Below are 21,255 nucleotides of genomic sequence, written 5' to 3'. Positions count from 1 at the left end.
GCCTCAGTACCACCACCATCATGCCAGTACTGAAGCATGGAGGATGCTGTTCACTGACTTCAGCTCAGCATTCAACACAGTCATCCACTCCTAGCTGGTCAACAAACTCAGTGACCTCAGCATCAGCACATCCCTCTGTAACTGGACCCTGGAAATCCTGACCAACAGACCCCAGTTGGTTAGGTTAGACAACCACACCTCTGCCACCCTGACCCTGAACAACGCCGTCCCACAGGGCTGTGTGCTGAGCCCCCTCCTCTACTCCCTCTTCACCTGCAACTGTGTGCCTGTGCATGGCTCCAACTCCATCATCAAGTTCACAGACAACACCACGCTGATCAGCCTGATCAACAACAATGACAAGTCAGCATACAGGGATGAGATTCAGCAGCTGGTGATGTGGTGCGCTGACAACAACCTCAGCACTGGAATTTCCCCTTGCGGGACTAATAAAGGTATATTGAATTGAATTGAATTGAATTGAATTGAATTGAATTGAATTGAATTGAATTGAATTGAATTGAATTGACTCTCAACACCAAGGAGACCAAGGAGCTCATCGTAGACTACAGAAAACCAAAGGCTGCAGTCAGACCCCTATTCACATTGACAGGGCTGAGGTTGAATGTGTCTTCAGTTTCAAGTTCCTGGGCGTCCACATCTCTGAGAACCTCTCCTGGAAGCTTAACTCATCCACCTTGATAAAAAAGGCTCAACAGTGCCTCTACTTCCTGAGGAGACTGAGGAAAGTTAACCTGGCTCGTCAGATCCTAGTCAACTTCTACTGCTGCACCATTGAGAGCATCCTGATGAACTGCATCACAGTATGGTACGGCAGTCTCTGAGCGGAAGGCCCTGCAACAGGTGGTGAAAACTGCCCAGTACATCACTGGTGCCTAGCTAACTGCCCTCAAGGACCTCCAGTGCAAGTGGTGTCTAAGAGGGGCACGCACTATCAGCAGTGATAACTCTCACCCCAACCATGGACTGTTTGCACCCCTACCATCTGGTAGGAGGTTCAGGAGCCCCCGTTCCTGCACCAGCAGGCACAGGAACACCTTCTTCCCCAGAGCTGTTACCCTGCTGATCTCTGTCCACCAGCAGCCCCCCTCCAACCCCCAGCACCCTCCCTTTTGACACTGACACCCCCTCTTGTTCGTCCTCCTGAGAGGTTCTGCCTTCACCAGCCACCTGTCTGTCGTCCTGAGAGGTTCTGCCTTTGCCAGCCACCTGTCCATCCTTCTGCCTATCCTCCTGAGAGGTTCTGCCCTTGCTGATCTCCTGCTCGTCATCCTTAGTGTACAGATGTAGCGGCCTCGAAATTCCCCTAATCTCCCCTAATCCCTAAATCCCCTGTGATGACGTCATCGGCGCGGGGCCAACTCGTAACGCCGCTAAGTTCCATTTGCGGACACTACCTGCACTCGATCGATCAGTCCACCAGGAGGAGCAGTCATTATAATTGGTTACCGTGTCAGCTTTGCTGAGTCGTTCATTAGATCTGCACATAGACACACACTGCTGTAAGAAAAACTGCTTGTCTAGTAGAGCACCCTGTGCAGTTTAGGACCAATCTACTTGTTTTTATTGACCAATCAGTTAACACACACACATGAAAACGGCCAATAAACAGTGAAATCAGTATCATGAGTATTTCTCAGATGATGATTTCTGTATCTATCTAATCCGTGGCATGCAATATTTCACCCCGATTTTGGATAAAGTATAAATCCAATTGTTTCATTGTTTCATATTTTGAAGTATTTCCACACAAAGCTGGTGGCAGACAGCACGTTATGCACGTAAATAAATAAATATAAAGGCGACTAGTAAATTGACATTAGACATTGAAAAGTTTGTGATCCTTCTCTAGGCTGTGATATTTTGTTGATTTTTCATAATTTCCGGAGTAAAAAATGCATTCTTGATGTGCTTCTGAGTACAAAGAAGATGCACATGATTTAAAACGCTTCACACTTAGACATCAAAAGCAAACACAGTTTTGCATCACAGAAGTTTACGTTTCAGCTGTCGTGGCCAAATCTCTTGTTAACTTATTAAGCTCTTCCGCACAGTGTGACAGCTATTTTAATTATTAGAGAGCTGCTCTAATGGCCACTGATAGACAGTCCATCCTATTCTATAAACTGTTGGTGGTTTGTGAACTTCACTGCATTTGTGCATTTGAAGTGATTAACTCCCGGCACATTTCAGAGCTGAGTAAACCTGTAGTTTCACTGACACATCGCGCATCATCACCACGGACGTCATGATGTTCTCCTGTCTGTCACTCTGTCAGGCATGTGTAGTGTCGAGCCGGCCGCGTTGTTGGCTGAAAAGTCATTATTTGCATTACAGTGTATCCTTTGTTCTAACTCAATGGATGGTCGCCAGCCAAACAGGCTCCCAGCCCCCACTGTCCCACAGACTAGCTATGGCCAGTAAAATAGGTGGAGGGCTGAGGGGAGCGCGTACCTCCAGTAATTAAAAATCAATTTGTGCCACAGATATTAATATTGTGTCGCTGGCTACTTTATAGACTTCACTAAATGTTTCCATTACACTTAATTACATTTATGGATAAGCCAACTTTCCCACCTCCCTCATGCATCAAAATGTATATTATCAGTCCGACCAGGAAATCTTGCGATCGCAAAAATTAGCGCATATTCAACCAATACTAATATGACTGTCTACTGGCCACTTCCTGGTCTATTTTTGCCGAGAGCCGCACGCCTGTTGCGGAAAACATAGGCGAGCCCTGGAACCTCCAGATGACGCGCTCTGCTCCTGCAGCTCTGTCTCTGTTCTAGCGCATGTAAAGTAAAATTAGGTCATCATTTTTGTTGATAATTATCAAAAGCAAACTCTATGTAAACAGATGGAGCCTGTTTATTCTTGGAGTCACAGGCTGTTTTGTAAAGCTACATCACTTTTATGACTCAGGAATGATTTTGTAACTTTTTTTTTTTTCGAAGTTATGTTTTGGGCTTTTTGGCCTTTAGTGTATAGGACAGCTGAGGAGCAGCCATAAAAGTGGTTCAGGAGAGGGAAGATGACATGCAGCAAAGGGCTGAAAGAGGGAATCAAACCCATAGCCGCTGCAGAGAACTTCATACATGGGGCGGGCGCTCTACCAACTGCGCCAAATCTCCGCCACATGCTTTCGTAACTTTGAGCTGATGCTTCTCATTCTCAAGTTAAAACTTTTTTTTTTTTTTTTTTAAGATGGGAACTGAATCTTTTCGACTGTTTCTGTAATGTGAAGTATGCTTATTATCATATAGGAAGTGATTATATACAACTTTTTTACATGAGTTTGTTTTATTTTGATCGCAACAATCACAAAAAAATTCATACAGTATATTGTAAGAGAAAAACTTAGGAATTTCCTGTTTGCAAATCGAGAATATGCATTAAAACAGGCTGATGGAAACACACATTTATGACTTTTTTAAGACTTTGTGCGAGAAATATTTTTCTAAGTTGATTTAAATAATCAACGTAAAATAGTTGAGTAACTGTGACTGCCTAACTACAAATAAGCCTACTAAAGCAGATGAATGTAGTGGAGTAAAAATCTTTGCCCTTGAGATGTGTTCCTATGAGGGACATGCCATCTCCTGGTGACACCCTGCAATTGAATGAAGAGGCGTGTTTATAGTGGATTCTGGGCACACCCCCAAGAGGAGGGGGGGGGGGACTGGTAGCTGGCTGGCAGCCGGCTGGGAGCCGGCTGGGAGCTGGATGGCCTCTGACTGGGAGGGGAATTTCGAGGCTGCTGCATCTATATCAGCCTTCGCTGGACCTCTGCCAAGTTCATCTTCATCAAGCCCCCGGTCAAATGGCTTCTAAGTCCCTCTTCCAGACCACCCACCCTGCTTATTGGGACTTTCTGGACTGGGAAATATGCTTATTTGTTTTCTTTGTTTGTGTGTTAAGTACAGAGCTGGAATCAGGATGTGGTTAGCTGAGTATAGCATAAAGACTGGAAGCAGGGGGAAACAGTTAGCCTGGCTCAGCCAAAAAATACCCATACTAACACCTAAAGCTCACCAATTAACATATTGTATTCCATTTAGTGACTCCATAAACAAACAAAAATGTAACAATGACAGTCTGTGGTTATGGGGGGAGTTACATACCAAAATAATGTCTTAGCTAATTCTATATTCATTCATCCATTGTAGAAAACAAAATAAAGAAGAAAATAACAAAATTACAGGGAAACTGTATGATATTGTTACTGTTCTGCTGCCACTAGAGGTTAGATAGTAGTAGTAGTAGATTCATTTAGAAGATTTCCTAAAGTTCCTAAAGTACCAGTGTATGATCCCACCTGGATTTGCAGGCTGTGATTCTGATATTTGAGCCAGGGTTATGATATGCTATAGAGAGGTCATGAGCCCACAGCCAACCACACAATACATCACAAATACTATATAAACATCACAAATTAACATGATATGTGACCTAAAGCATTCCTTGACATTCTGACATGTAAGAAATGGATTTACCTTGAAGCCTGGAGCACAGATACACTCTCCGTTCACACTGTGGCAGTCAGCACCATTTTGGCACTGACACACCTGCTGGCAGGACTCGCCATAAAATCCTGGGGAGCATGTCTCATTGCAGTAGAGGCCTGACCAACCAGGCTGACATGTACACTCCCCTGACATTGGGTGGCAGCTGGTGATAAGACAGGAACATATTGTAGTTACAGTTTTGCATTCATACTGTAGGTCTACTACCACTTTTGAAATTCAGGATCCTACCTATCAGTAATAGAATCATTATTGGCCTGCCAGGGACAGGCCCTGAGTTGCTTAGTGTCTTTGAAACAAATATGTTCATGCAACATGTCGTTTAATCACAGCTACTAACCACAAAAAGATCAGATGAAAGTTTACCACAGAATCTCAACCACCTGATAATCTGCTGGTGAGAAATTCATTGTCAGATGTGTCAAATCATATGCCATCTGAACTCCATTTAACTGGGTTTCCAGAGCCACAGCCATGATCACGCTTAAAATGCATACTTTTAGACAGTCTCTGCTTGAAGGCATTTGTGGTATTTCACTCAGTTGATCAAAAGAAAAACTGGGAAAGTAAAATAGTGGTAAAAAAAAATCTGAGAAGGTGCATGGGTTAAACATCATCAAAACATCCACTCTTGTTCAACCAACTCAAGATGCCAGCTAATGCAGTACAAGGTCATGCAGAGACATGATTCACGTGTTAAATTACATTCATATTATCCATCCTCATCACCACTTTGTATGAAATCTAAGCAATTGAATGGAACTGACTCAGCATGTTTTGGACACAAGTTTTTCATTGTTACTCAGAAATCGAGAGACATGTTCTGTCTCCTAATCAAGAAACCACTAGGTGGGTCTGTACAGTTAGAAAACATTCTTTCATTCAAAGTCTGGAATAAAGAGACACCCCCTTGCTTTGAAATCTGGCTCACTGAGTTTTCTAGTACTCTATACATGGAAATCTGGTATGATATATTCGGGAAAATTAGGTGCTTTAAACAGATTACACTTTTGTAGTGGGAATGGGGTAGGTGGGTAATGTTTTTTTTTGTTTGTTTGTTTTTGGACCCTAATGATTAGTGTCTGCTTATCTGGGATAGTTCATTGTACAGCTTCAGAGCTTAAAACAAAAACTCCTGGCCTCAGGGACTACTGCCAACATTAACACTAGGACTGAGAGCCAAAGCTATGTGTTTGCTCTATTTAAGTCATTACTAATTGTCACCCAACCAGGCTAATGATATGCTTTTACTACCCTCCTTTGCTTCTACTGGACATTGTGCATATACACGATATATACATGACATACAGCTGCTACACACGACATGGAAGTAGGCAACTGGCACAGTCAGAGAGAGAAAGAGAAATTTCTCAATTACATTTAAAATGACTAAACCAAACCAAAGCGTTACACAACAAAATGGTCCAAAACCAACCTAAAACCCAATTATTTTTTAAGACCTGTCAAGTTTTTTCCAGGTAGCAGAACTTTCACTGAGACTCTATTAATCATTTTAAAACCTGGATCAAAAATAGACAATTTTCTTAAATAGTGTAGGTGTAGCAGGTAACTGATATGGGGGGACTGAAAGATGTTTTTCATTGCATGCCAGCTGGATGGGGATTATTTGTAGTGGCACAGGTGGAATCTGCCCGTATTTGCTAGTACTTGTGTTTGACCGACAGCTAGCCTACCTGACATAATGCTTCCCTTGAGGAGGAGTAGAGCAGCTGTACTTTGTATGGACACATGCAGCAGCCGGCTGTGACAGCCTAAATTGGGGGTCACCAACCTTTTTGAAACTGAGAGCTACTTCTTGGGTACTGATTAATACGAAGGGCTACCAGTTTGATGCACACTTCTGAAATAACAAATTTGCTCAAATTACCTTTAATTATATTTAATTATATTATTAATAATTAATGATATTCATCTATGTGAAGACACCAATCATGTTAATTATTTCTCACAATAATTATCAACCGTGATTTAACAAGGCAGGAAACAGATAAATATCAACATGCAACACTTTATTATTTCTATAAATCTCTGCAAGCGATACAACATGATACATGATACAACATTTCTAGGAAATCACAATGTCCCATTTTCACCAGCCACTAACAATTTTTATCAAATCATGAGCTACATTGCACCATGTTTGTACAAATTATCAATTATGTAATATACAAAAATCAACTTTCAGATTTTTAAATAAATCTTATCACATTTTGAACTTATCACCAAATCTGCAGTATTTGAATTCAGCTTTGTCATGGCACTGCAACGTTGCCACTGAGAACATCTGTATCTGTTTCTTTGTCTGTTAGTGGGAAGCCTGGCATTGCATGCTGTCCATGAGTGTATTGTAATCTGGGGTGTAACTTGACACTGCAACTCTGAGTGAGTCTTGCAGATGTGCATCAGTGAGACATGTTCTGTGTTAGTTCTTGATGAATTTCATTTCAGAAAATGCTGATTCACATAGATAGGTTCATCCAAACAGGCTGGCAACCTTCATAGCTGCTTTGCATGCACCACTGTACTTTTCTGTGTCAAGACATCAAAAGTTTGGTGCAGTCTGACAGGCTTGGAGGTGGAGGTCATTTTTTTCAGTTTTAAAATTTCAGTCTCCACTTGTCCAGCATCTACGCTGAATGTTGCACTTAGTTGCTCAGCAATGCATGTTGTGTCCATGTTCATGAAAGGATTGGAAATGAACAACACACATGGCTCAAGCTGATCAAGGTCACAAAACCTGTTCTCAAACTTTTGCCCAAGTCTGTTTATGACTTGAGAGTGCTGTTCTGCAACTTTGTCAAAAGTCTCAGATGCAGAAGCATTGTCTTTCAGCACCATCTGCACAAAGGGAAAGTGCAGCACCTTTTTTCTCTGTAAATGCACAAAGAAAATGTCCATCTGAGCTTTAAATGCATTTAAAGAACTTATCATATCAGCAACAGTCTTACCTTTGCCTCGCAGCTCACAGTTCAAATGGTTCAGTTTCCCAGTAATGTCCATTAAAAATGCAAGGTCAAGTGTCCACTCAGTGTCCTCCAGCAAAGAATACCTTTGTCTTTGGATTGCATGAACTCTTTGATGTCACCCATAAGTGCCAAAAAATGAAGCAAAATCCATCCCCTGCTGAGCCATCGGATTTCTGTGTGTAGTAGCAGGTCACCATATTCAGCTGACAGCTCCTCCAAAAGCACCTTCTATATTCTGTGCTGTTTAGCTCTGGAGCGGATGCTGTTTATGATCTTCACGACGGGAGTCATCACGTGCCCAAAGCCGATCACTTTTGCACATACCTGCTGGTGAATGATGCAGTGGTAATGCAGAAAGTTTGGAAACTCTGTGTCACCTTTACAGTGAGCAATGAATGCTGTATGTCAGCCAATCATAGCAGGAGCCCCATCTGTAGTCACTGACATCAGCTTTTCCAACGGTACCTTTTTCTCCTTGAAAAACTCCTTCACCGCGTTACAGATGCCAATTCCCCTCGTAGTTGTCTTTAGAGGTAGTAGTGTCAGAAGTTCCTCTTTTGTGGAGAAATCATCAAACACTATTTGGATAAAGACCATCAGCTGTGCTGTACTGCTGCTGTCTATGGACTCCGCACACTGGATGCTAAACCACCTGCACTTTGCCAGATCCTGGTCCAGCTGACTGGCCAAGTTCCTGGACATAGCCAACACTCTTCTAACCATTGTAGTTGCCCCCAGTTGGACATCGGAGAGAGTTGGGATTACATTGTTCCATATTTCTCTTCTTTACACGTACTGTGTTTGCAATTATCATCATTGCTTCTTTGAAAACCTCCCCGTCTCAAAATGGCTTCTTTTTCTTAATCAAGAAATGTGTAGCTAGCTTGGTTTTTAGGAGTTTTTCACCAGTTTCATGGAAAAAGACTGCTGTTTGCACAAAGCTGCTTTTAACTCAAGGGCTTTTTTGGCTCGTAGTTTGCTGCCCAGTGGGTAGTTAGCATGGTAGCTTGTGTGGCACATTCTGAAATGTCTGTTCACATTGTGGCATCGCCACAGTCGCCCCGCAAATGAGACACATGCAGGATTTTTTAACAGCGGTAAAGATGAACTCTTCCTCCCATTCATTGTGAAAATTATATGTTTTCTTTCTTTTTTTCTGCCTTGTTTTTTGGGGGTAAATCATCTCCTCATCATCATTGCGCCCACTAGCTTGTCTCCGCCAATGCTATAGTTTGGTCATGTGCACAATACTGACCTTTGAACTATATTATTATTATTATTTAAAATTTTCATTTTCAAATTTACACCAATGTACGTGTGATTTAAAAAAGAATAAAAACAAAAAAAAGTCAGATGCAGCTCACTGGTAAATGGCGCTATTTTTTTTTAGAATAGCAACACAAACAATTTAGACGCATCTCACTGGTAAGCTATTTTTAGAACAGGCTCATTAGCAACTCATGTGGTCCTTGGGGGTGACCTGGTGCCCGCGGGCACAATGTTGGTGACCCTTGACCTAAATGGTCACTGACTGCGAGCCTACAACAGTCTACAGGATCAACAATCACACTGACAACCCTATACAGACAACACAGGAAAATGTCTTCCTGATGCCTGTTAACACTCAAATTAGAAAGATACAAAATAATATTTTGAAAATATTTTATTTCGAAATATCTGAAGAAACAGAGTGAAAAAATGTGAGTTTGAACACTATTTCTGCATACTTGCGTGTGTTCTGGTTGTAGCATGGACACCGCCTATCACACTGGAGGCCGTAGTATTCCTCAGGGCACAGTCGGACATCACATGTCTCCCCTGTGTATCCTGGCTCACACAGGCACATTCCATTGGTATGGTAGCATTTGCTGTTGTTCTTACAGCGACACGTCTTTGCACAGCCAGCACCATGAGTACCAAATGGACACTCATGCTGGCACCTGTTCAGGAAGAGATGGTCAGTTACTTGAAAAGATGGAGGTGATCAGTAACAGTTCACTCAAGAGAATCGCATACTTATCTATGTTGTGACTGCTATTACCACTGTTTCTCATAAGAATTATGCTCATGTTTGTATAGAACAAATATGCCTTTGGGGAATTGCCACCCAAGTTAAGATGAAATGTTTGTGAAATTTTTAAGATAAAATATCTTACATGGTGTACTTAATGGACTGAAAACTACTGAGTGATATTAATTGATATTAGCCAAAGCACAATTCCTTTCATTGTTCAAGCACAAGTTTTATATCAAAATACACGCACTGACTCACCCTATTCTCACACTAATTTCTCACTTTTTCTCTTCTGTTCTGTACTACAGATCTGGTAACAACACAACTTGCTAACTATAACCCCAATTCCAAAAAAAGACACTGGACACTGTGTAAGACATTAGCAAAATAGAATGTGATAATTTGCTAATATGACATATATGAAAACTGTATGACATACAATACAGAATAATACAATACAAAAACAATATATTTAATGTTTAAAGAATTGATAAACATATTAATGTTTATCAATATGTTTAATGTTGTTTAATTTTTGCAAATATATACTTATTCTGAATTTGATGCCCTCAAGATGATATCAGAAAGTTGTGGAATGCTCTAAAACACCTCTTTCGAACATTTCACAGGTAAACAGGTTAATTGGTAACAGGTTATATAAGCATGATTGGGCATGAAAGGGGCATTATTGAAAGACTCAGTCATTCACAAGGAAGGATGGAGCAAGGTTCACTACGTTTGTGGAACATGTGATTACATAGATGATATTACTACATGGGAACACTTTGAAAAACTGTAGTCAGTGGAAAAAAATCTATGATTTTCACATTAATGCCTCACCACTTTTACTCTATATTTCTATATATAAATATATTTCTATATATATAAATACTGACTGCAGTGACAATGCTATGTGGTTGTTCGACAGCTCATTTTGAATCATAGTCATAGGATTGTTGCAAATAACTTGCAAACAGTCTGAAAATGAATGCAGTAGGTCCGGGCTATTCAATTGGCGGATTTTGTGCCGGCCCTTTGGGCGGACTATAGGGAATACATGCAGGTAGTTTCATATACAGCTCATGGCTATGCCTCATGCAGTCTCTGGTATAGTAAGTGGCGGTATGCACCCCGTAATCAAAGGAGGCGGGAGAATAGCTACCTGTTTTGGCCGGACACATATTTTGGGGGACCGCAATGGACCAATCAAAGTTGCCCATACGCGCTCTTAATTTGTTTCTTCTTTCAAGGGAAGCACGGAGCTCGACTGACAAGACAAAATGTCTCTCTCTACTTTAAAAAAACGAAAAGTTGACTCAGAGAATAGGCAGTTCAACAGTGCATGGACAGAGAAATATGTGTTTATTGCTGTAAGTGCGAAGCCTGTGTGTCTAATCTGCAACGAGTGCCTCTCCGTGTGTAAAGAGTACAACTTGAGAAGGCATTTCAAGACAACACATGCTAACTTTGATGCTACTTTCCCACCGGGCTCTGCTGCTCGGAGCCAGAAGATATCGGGGCTTACATCTTGTTATGAGCAAAGACGTCGCACCTTGTTTCGGGCCTGTACGGATCAGGAGAGAGCAACGGCTGCATCGTTAAGGGTGGCATGGATATTAGGCAAAAAGAAAAAGCCGTTTACAGACTCAGAGACTGTCAAAGAGTGTATGCTGGCATCCATCGAGGAAGTGGTTACAGATGAGAAAACCCGAAAAAGCATAATTGATTCAATCAAGCTAATTCCAATATCTGACACGTCAAATATGAGGAGAGTGGAGGCCCTTGCATCAGACGTCTCCGAGACGCTTTTGGACAAGCTGAGGAAGGCGGAGGTGATGTCTTTGGCCGTGGACGAATCGACGGATAACAGCGATGTTGCACAGCTGTGCCTCTACGTGCGATTTTTTGATGGGGAATGCTTTCGTGAGGATCTGCTTGGATTAATTCCCATGGAAGGACACACCACCGGTGAGATTTTATTCACAAAAATTGCTTCATTTTTTGAAGAGAACAAGTTGGATTTGGCGCGCGTTGCAACACTGCTTGCGCATTGCTCTGACAACATATACCCCTGACTTCACTGCTCTTGCTAAGTCAAGAAAATGCCATTTCTCTCATTAGATGGATGAGGTAACAGGCATGTTAGTCAAGCCAGCAATGAGGACTCATTTTTGAACAGTGTGATGCAGTTTACATGTTATTCACCCCATAATGCCATATTATGCACTTAATGTTTTTCTTCATGTGGTATGGCTCAGCTGAACTGAATATTGAGGTGTCTGGTACAATTTTTGGACAGATAAGAATGAAAAGCCCTCACCAAATCTCCTTATCAGTGTGTCTGCTTTTGGCTGAGTAGTTGGAGCAGAGGAAGAGTTTCACATTGGTATTGTCAAGCAAGGTCAACTAAGGGACTGTTAAATTGATCATCTCATCTCAGGATCTCATGTTTTAGCAGGACTAACCTGGATGAAGTGATTAGTTTTGGATGCAATTTGAAACATTTTGGCTTGATAAAATACCATGCACTGTTAGTTGGTATAATTCTGTTCAGTAGCATAGTATGTAGTCTTGTTTTGTATTTGTTGGTGCATTTGAAGTTTACTTTGTCTGTCAGTCCATGTGCCATATCTGTTATTTAGAATTTTATTCATTTAACAGAGTGATGCAATTTGAAATACTTTGCCTTGATAAAATAGCATGCAGTGATATGTTGCTATAATTCTATTCTATTTGCTGTTCTATTCACTGGTTTTATCATTGTTGGTGGAGTTCTGATTTTGCCTGTCAGTCAAACTAGTGAAATATTAAATATGTGTGATATGGCTCTGATTTTTGAACATGATGTTGCTATTTGAAATTAACAGTGCCTTGGACCTATGTGTCTTAATATAACACAATGCACATGTTGCCATGCACTTACAAAATAAATTCTATATTAACTCCTTCAGTATGTTGTTAAAATTTGTTCATATGTTACCATGATTACTAATTTTCTGGCCCCTTATTTGGCCTCAGTTTCATGAACTGGCCCCAGTTCCCTAGTAATTGAATAGCCCTGCAGTAGGTCCTCATTATCTCTCCCACGATCACAGTACAAATATATTCAAGTCCAAGCACCCAATCATGCTGGGTTTGGAAACGAAACTTTCTGTTCCTATCCCATCATCTATAGCAGACAAGGAGAGGGCAAATATGAACTTAATTGTCTTTATTGTCAGTGTCAGTTAATGTGGTACTTCTGATATCCCACACCAGAAACACAGTATATCTATTCCAGCTGACAGCAGTGTTAAATTGCTCCCCCTTGCTGTTAATGGGTTCCACTGGGGTTTGGGTGTGGCATGGCCCAGTTCCAAGCAGGCATATACTCTGACATTTGGCTTCCCTCAAACCCTTATTTACTCATAAAAGTGCACTTGGAGGGGTTATTTCTGTCTAGTCACTGGTCTGCTTAAGTATATGGTGTGTGCTCTCTGATATTGTTAATTATATGGGTTTGAAACCGTGCATGGCACTCTGATGAGATTTGTGAAAAACATATTGACTGGGCTTCCTGGTCGTGTCTCTCGAGGATGTGGCAGAGTTAGGCAGATTCAGTATTCTAATTTGGATTTTTTTTTTGCTTGTTTCACTGTTCAGCATGCTATAATCAGGTCCAGTGAGAAAAAGGTTTTCTGTAATTTTGGGGGACATTTTAGGGCTTATATTTCCCTGAACTATAGATAAAGTTTAATAGGTGAGCCAAGAATAAAGCCACAAAAAAGACCAAAACCAACAATGTGTTAGTCCATCACTTAATACCCTCTCACTGTCCTACCTTGCATCCCAGCCCGAAGCCCACTGGCAATGGTGACATATATCTCCATCTCCAACAAAAATCTCACAAATATACAGATGTCTAAAGATGCTCACTCATTTAAGTCATGGTTCTCCAGGGATGTCTAGGTGACTGGTGGGAAAGTCCCAGGTATCTAAACACTGAGGTTAGTTAGTGCTTTTGCGCAAAATAACCAGGAGCCAGCAGCACTGACTAAACAGGTGACATTCAATGATCTTGAAAACGACTCCACAGAGCTTAAATGAGAGGCATCTTCAAGTATCTACAATCAAGTCAAGTTGCTCTTGATTTAACATTCCTTGGATCACAAACACATAGTTTCATTTTAAAAAGAAAAAAAAAAAGTCCAGTAATTTCCTCAAATAGTAGGTCACTGTCATTTTTAAGAAACAACTCAAACAGGAGCAGTATCAGATTATATATTCAGTATTTGGTATTGGGATCTTTTATTTAAGCAAAAGTAGTAATACTGCAATATAAAAATACTGTTACAAGTAAGGTATATGTCATAAAGAATATGGAGCATAACATAGGATATTTTATTAGTCTCGCCTGTGTACAATTCTTGTATTTATCTGTCTTTAATTTTCTAACTTAACATTTCAATTTTTAACATCTTTGTCTCACTGCAGTGTATCATTAAGTCAAGTACAAGACAAGTACATTTGGTGAATAAAGGGATTCTGAATAAAGGGACACTGTAAAAGTCCTGCATTGCAAATGTCACTTAAGTAGAAGTAAATAAGTATTATTAGGAAAATGTTCTTATAGTAAGTAAAGCAAAGTACGAAACCTGATCTTCTGTCTGCACCTTCCTATACGCATGCACTTTTCATGCCTTGGCGAGGCAAACATCACATTAGCACGCTATGCTCTAGTGGATCAGCGGGTGTATTACATGCTTTGAAACTGACATTATGGCCAATGAATTCAGATACATTTCAAGAAAACTTATAAAAAGCTAAAACATTGTGAGACGAGAGCTGATGGGGTCACAATGTGCTCTGGCTCTTTTGCTTGATTGTTTACGTACATGCAACCAAAGCCCACTCAAAAGTGCTTGATTGAGACAACTTGGACTACAGTTGGACTGCAAAGAGAAACACATGCTTTGGTATGAAACTGGGATAATTATGGACATTGCACATCTCCACCCTGGTCAAAAAAGAAGGTCAGAAATCACTCTTAAGGAAACTTAAAAAGGCAAAATTCCCATAGCAAGTTATTAATGTTTACAGAAAAGTGACTGACAGCGTCCTGACAAGTGCAAGGACCAGAACAGGAGAGCTCTGCAGTGGGTAATTACCATTCAGAACATCACTGGTACCATCTACTGAACATCAGTGATACCGGTGAGGTGAGGTTCCTTCACAGAGCCCGACACTAAAAGACAATACCCACCCCTGCAACAGCCTGTTCAGTTTATGTATGGAAAATCATAAACTTCAAAGTAAGTAGTTGGTGTAAATGGGGTGGTGCAGAAAGTACAATATCTGTCTTTAAAATGTAGAGTAGAAGTAGTAACATAACATAAAATGGAAATGCTGAAGTAAAGTACCAAGTATTTCAAAACTGTACTAAAGTACAGTACTTGAGTAAACGCAGTTACTTCCCACCATTGAACAGGAGTCTGATTGGTCCTGCGACATCATCATGCCACTAAATAGAGTGAGTTGTAGCTTAAAATTACAAGAAATGGTTAACAATAAGACATGACTAATATAGCAAGTTTTGCTAACTAGCGTCACAAAGGTTGCTTATTGTCCCAGATGTTTAGTGCGCATGTGCCAACCGCGCATGCAGCCTGTCGCTGTCGCTCCTGTTTCTTTTCTTAATTTTACAAATTCTTTTGCTCTATTTTTTTATTATTAATACCTATCCAGGGGGTCGGTCTGGACATTGTGTTCTTGGATTTCCTGACACATGTGGATTGGGTTATATCTGTGTGTGGAGTTAAGAGACTGCTTCGATTCTCTGAGCCATAAATGCATGGAAAACTACATTCAGGTAGACTTTCAAATGGGGGAAGGTGTTTTCCCAAAAGACAAAGTAGCTTGTCACCCTTTGATTAGACAATATTTTACATATAAATATGCATTTGGGTGTCATATGGCATTCATTTTGGCAACTTCAAATTAAATTCACTGTTTTTTTTGTCATGCCAAGCTTGTGTTCCTTGGCTGGCCCTTATGAGCATTATGTGTAAAACAACTGGGCAAGAAGTGGGCTACAACCAGCCAAGTAAGCCATGGGGCATCCAGGGGGATCATTATCTGCAGTAAGTATAATCTGAGCCATCAATCAAATGAAAATTGGCATGATTTGACATTTAAAGGTTGAGCTTCATGTTTCAGGTAAAGTCACCTAACATTAGCTAAGTCCACTAGCTTAGCTGCTTGATTTATGGTATGACAGTAACGTGTAACAGCGTTTGTACTCGTAGCTAATTGCAAAAGCAGTGACTCAACAGTACTAAAGTGACATTACTCGGCTAATTTCCATAAAATGTAAGTTACTATTAAAAAATTATTAACCTTGTGAAAGCTTTGAATGCAACTGAACCTTACAGAGTGGCTATCTATAATTTAAACTATTGTTATATCTGCCAGCTTGCTGAACCGGAACGATGCATTTATAACATAGCAGCCTACATATATCTTAACCAAGATGGCGCTGCGGACAGCTGCCTCGGTGTGTTGGTGCGCGTTGTTTTGTTTTGTTTTGTTTTGTTTTGCGTGTTAAATCTGTTTTTTGTGATGGTACCCAGAGCTATTTCACCAGAGATAAGCTCATGAACATCAGGGTTACAACACCAGTGGATTTATTTCCTAATTTTCTGCTCCCAACAGTGGAAATTTTGGACATTCTGGTCAAAGGTGCGCTCACCTTTGCTCATGCAGTGAAAGGGGAAGAGGAAAATGGGCCGGTGCGCTCGTTACAGGGAATATTTCTCTCTAACCTGCGTTCACTGCCCAACAAACTGGAGGAATTACAACTGCTGTCGGGTAAAAACAGGCACTCTTCCTCATCTGCAGTTTTGTGCTTCATCGAAACGTGGCTCTGTGGTTTAATACCAGACTCTGCACTGCAGCTGGCTGGTTTCCAACTCTTCTGCGTGGACAGAGACACGAAACTTTCAAAACTAAAGGTGGAGGAATCTGTTTCTACATCAACAGTGGTTGGTGCAATGACGTAACAGTGATCCAGCAGCACTGTTCTCCTGACCTGGAATCTTTTACCATTAACTGTAAGCGTTTATATTCACCCCGTGAGTTCACTTCATTCATTCTGGTTTACATTCCGCCGCAGGCCAGTGTGCAAGACACACAGCGCGTGCTCGCCGACCAGATACTGCGTGTGGAGCAGACCAACCCGGACTCTTTAGTTATTGTCCTTGACGACTTTAACAAAGGTAACCTCACTCACGAACTCCCCAAATACAGACGGTTTATTAAATGCCCGACCAGAGAGGAGAATATTCTGGATCACTGTTACACCACTGTCAGGGATGTTTATCACGCCGTGGTCCACCTGATTCCTGCGTACAGGCAGAAACTAAAGCTCTGCAAACCTGTAGTGAGGACATCAAGGAAGTGGACCAGTGAGGCTGTGGAGGATCTCCAGGTGTGTTTCGACTCTACTGACTGGGATGTGTTCAGGACTGCTACCAATAGTCTGGATGAGTACACGGAGGCTGGGACGTCCTGCATCAGCTTCTGTGAGGACTGCTGGTTCACAGCCAAACTCAGACAGCTAAGGTTGGCAAAGGAAGAGGCCTTCAGGAGTGGGGACAAAACAGATTCAAAGAGGCGAAGTACAAGTTTAGCAAGGCGGTGAAAGAGGCTAAACGACTGTATTCTGAGAAGCTCCAACACCACTTCTCAGCTAACAACTCTGCGTCTGTCTGGAAAGGGCTCAGGGAGATCTCTAACTACAAGCCTAGAGCCCCCCACTCCATCAACGATCGACACCTATGACCTTAACGAGTTCTATTGCCGCTTTGAAAGACAAAGGGATTCCAGCAACAATCACCCACGACACCTCCCAACAGCTCCAGCTCCAGTCACCTCCACCAATTCCCACCTTAAATTCCCACCTGCAGGTGGATTACAGACTTCCTGTCTGACAGGAAACAGTACGTGAAGCTGGGGAAACACATCTCCAACGCAAAGACCATCAGCACCAGATCCCCTCAGGGCTGTGTTCTTTCTCCTCTGCTCTTCTCCCTGTACACCAACAACTGCACCTCCAGTCACCAGTCTGCCAAGCTCCTGAAGTTTGCAGACGACACCACCCTCATCGGACTCATCTCGGATGGCGACGAGTCCGCCTACAGGTGGGAGGTTGACCATCTGGTGACCTCATGCAATCAGAACAACCTAGAGCTCAACGCTCTGAAGACAGTGGAGATGGTTAACGACTTCAGGAAAAACTCAGCCTCACCATCCCCCATCACCCTCTATGACTCCTCTTTTGACACTGTGGAGTCTTTCCGCTTCCTGGGAACTATCATCTCTCAGGACCTCAAGTGGGAGCCGAACATCAGCTCCCTCATCAAGAAAGCACAGCAGAGGATGTACTTCCTTCGGCAGCTGAAGAAATTCAATCTGCCAAAGACAGTGATGGTGCACTTCTACACAGCCATCATTGAGTCCATCCTCAGCTCCTCCATCACCATCTGGTACGCTGCTGCCACTGTCAAGGACAAGGGCAGACTGCAGCATGTCATTCGGTCTGCAGAGAAGGTGATCGGCTACAATCTCCCGTCTCTCCAGGACCTGTACACCTCCAGGACCCTGAGGCGTGCAGGAAAGATTGTGGCTGATCCCTCCCACCCCGGACATAAACTCTTTGAGACACTCCCCTCTGGCAGTAGGCTGCGGTCCATGAGGACCAAAACCTTACGCCACAAGAACAGTTTTTTCCCGTCTGCTGTCAGCCTTATTAACAAGGCCTGGAACCCACCCGACACTCTTCACACCCTACCTCTGCCTCTACTTGTCTCATTGACATTACCATAGCCCTATGCATTAACGCTCTGCTTGGACTTCCTTTTGAAAAAAACTTCTGTTAAAAAAAACAAAAACAGACTTGTGTATATATATTTATATTGTTATATTTTTTACTTATTGTTATATTTTCTACTGTTGTTATATTTTTTACTTACTGTTATATTTGTTACTTACTGTTATATTTTTTTTACTTTTTTAATTGTTTCTTTTTAATAGATGTGTCATGCACCAACCTCACCAAAGCAAATTCCGCGGATGTGTAAAATCGTACTTGGCAATAAAGCTTTTTCTGATTCTGATTCTGATTCTGATTCTGATGCTGATGCTGATACTGAACGGAAAATTGCAAAAGTTCTTGCCGTTCTCCTGTGTATCCAGGACTGCAGAGACACTGTCCAGTGAATGGCACACAGATGCCATTGTTGTGACACTGACATTCCTGGGAACAGTTTTGTCCAAATCTCCCCTCTGGACATGGCTGGCCACACACTGTACCCTGCACACAGCAACAAAAACAGGAACATAGATACAGTATCTAAAGTGTTGAACATGTGAGCAGCTTTTACACTTTAAATATTTGTTGACATGCTTTTTTGCTTTCTTAAGCCTGCTGATTTGTGTGTTCATACTCCTCCTCTATCGATGATTTTGATATGTAATGTGCCACCACACACTCTTAAATGATAAGAGTATGAATAACAATAAGCCATTCTTCTTAAGAGTCGAAACAAACAGGGGTGTGTACCATCCATCCTGCAGGACAGGTGCACTCTCCAGTCACATGGTGACACACTCCTCCATTCTGACATGGACATCTCTCCTCACACTGCTGCCCATGTTTACCTGGAGGACACAGGTCTTCACAGCTATGAAGAAAAAGAAAACAGTGTTCAGCTAGTATTTGTCCACCTCGAAGTTTACTTTATATGACAATCATTGTTACTTTATATAACAATCATGAAAGTTTTTTGATTCTATATTATAGTATTGTTGCATGGTAATAGGGGCTGCAATTATCCAGAAAAATTCATTTACATTTTGGAAAACAGAGTCAAAATATCAGGATATCCTCCCAGTTACATTCAACTTACAAAGCTCCAGTGTATCCTGGTGAGCACTTGCATTCTCCAGTTACATGGTGACAGGTGGCTCCATTCTGGCATTGGCATTTCTGCTGGCATCCATTACCATAGGTACCCCCTTCACACTGGGCTTCACAGCGCCAACCTCTGTATCCACGAGTGCAGATACAGGCTCCAGTGATTGGATTACACAGTGCTCTGTTCTGGCACTGACATCTGTTACTGCAGTGGGAACCCCAGTGGCTACTGTCACAAGCTACGGGGAAGATGATGTAAAGGTATCAAGATTTAGTTTATCTTGTTTGACATGTTACCACTGCACATCACAGGTTGTCATTTGCAGGTTTTGACTGGTTGTCAACCATCATGTTATTCTCCTCTATCCCCATATCAATCACTAATTCCACCAGATGAACAGACATTAAATAAAGATGTCCTTAGAGCTGATCGCTTGTATACCAGAGTATTTGGCCTTTTAACAACCTATTATCATCAAGGATCCCGTGTTCAGCCTGCAATGTGGGGCCATTACACCAAAGCTAATGACATGCAACTTAATATCCCCTCAAACTGTTAACACAAGATGCAGAATTGGGATGACTCTCATTGTTGTCGGTTCTGTTATCCAGATTCTCATTGGTCCTTTAATAATTCTTTTTTCACCGAGTGACGCATGATGCAAGTGCAAACCTGATCTAAGGAAGTGATTCATCCTTTTATTTTCCTTTCACTTGGAAAACTGCAACTCTTTACTCCAGCCTAAGCCAGTCACTAACATGAAAACCATCTAATTCTACAAGCAGCCAGAGACCCAATTACTGTGACGGCCTATAACTTGAACCCACCCTACAAACTGATTAAACCCAGGAATGTGTTGGATGATATATTTATCTCGACATCTTTTGTCTTATAGAGAACACAAGTCATTATGGGACTCTGCATTATGGGGGTCTATAAGTTCAGAAAAAAGTGAGATTGTTAACTAAGACAAAATACAGAAAAATCAAGGTTAAGACAAATACTTTATAACCTACCTATAGCACCATGATCAACCGTTTAGCAGGTCATTATCCATTAATGACCATTCCAGCTTTTTTGAAAAATAGGTGTTATTTTCATTGTATTGGCAAAAATTTGGATTGGTTATGATAACACAGTAGACTTCCCATGGATACTGTGCCTGAATTGTGATCATGATTGGGCCTACTGCTGTGGCTCTGCTTGATGCCCACTGCAGCTGTTATTCATATTATTACATAGATATTCATATTATCATTATTATGTAAATATACAATAATATATTAGTATACACATTTACTACCATACACACACCATAGATTTGTACAATCATATACTATACTATTATTATTATACTATTATTATACTACTATATTATTATTAGTTATATGGCTGTTATTATTATTATTATTATTATTATTATTATTATCATTGCCATTGCTGTGCAAATTGCTCTCTTTGTCTCTCTGTCTTTGACTCTCTCTAAACCCAACCATTCAAGGCAGATGGCTGCCCACCGAATTATCCTTGAGTCTAAGTGGACATTTGACAGAATAATGGAATTCTCTTAAGGCCTCCCTGAGATATTGCACAGTGACCTTGACCTTAGCACACAAAAAATCAAATCAGTTCAACCGTGAGTCTAAGTGGAAGTTTGTATGAAATTTGAAGAAATCTCCTCAAGCAGCCTTAAGCTTCTTTTCTTGTTAGACTCATGCTGTGGTGATGTTGTTAATTTTGGTTTTGTACAATAA

General features: G+C 41.3%; 1 protein-coding gene across 1 annotated transcript in view; it reads right to left on the bottom strand.

The window, feature by feature from the left end:
* The window catches only part of megf10 (multiple EGF-like-domains 10), a 144,936-nt gene that overhangs the window by 65,626 nt on the left and 58,055 nt on the right, over window positions 1-21,255 (bottom strand). Inside the window, exons 6-10 of the mRNA XM_070988485.1 lie at window positions 19,493-19,739; window positions 19,147-19,267; window positions 18,761-18,897; window positions 9,262-9,474; window positions 4,518-4,692 (exon numbers count right to left, since the gene is read on the bottom strand). Coding sequence (XP_070844586.1) covers window positions 4,518-4,692; window positions 9,262-9,474; window positions 18,761-18,897; window positions 19,147-19,267; window positions 19,493-19,739 — 893 coding nt within the window. The remainder of the gene's footprint in view (window positions 1-4,517; window positions 4,693-9,261; window positions 9,475-18,760; window positions 18,898-19,146; window positions 19,268-19,492; window positions 19,740-21,255) is intronic.

Source organism: Chaetodon trifascialis, chromosome 20 (assembly GCF_039877785.1).
Source record: "Chaetodon trifascialis isolate fChaTrf1 chromosome 20, fChaTrf1.hap1, whole genome shotgun sequence".
Lineage (NCBI taxonomy): Eukaryota > Metazoa > Chordata > Actinopteri > Chaetodontiformes > Chaetodontidae > Chaetodon > Chaetodon trifascialis.
Note: the sequence above shows the minus strand (reverse complement) of the source record. Positions and strands in the feature narration are given on the sequence as shown.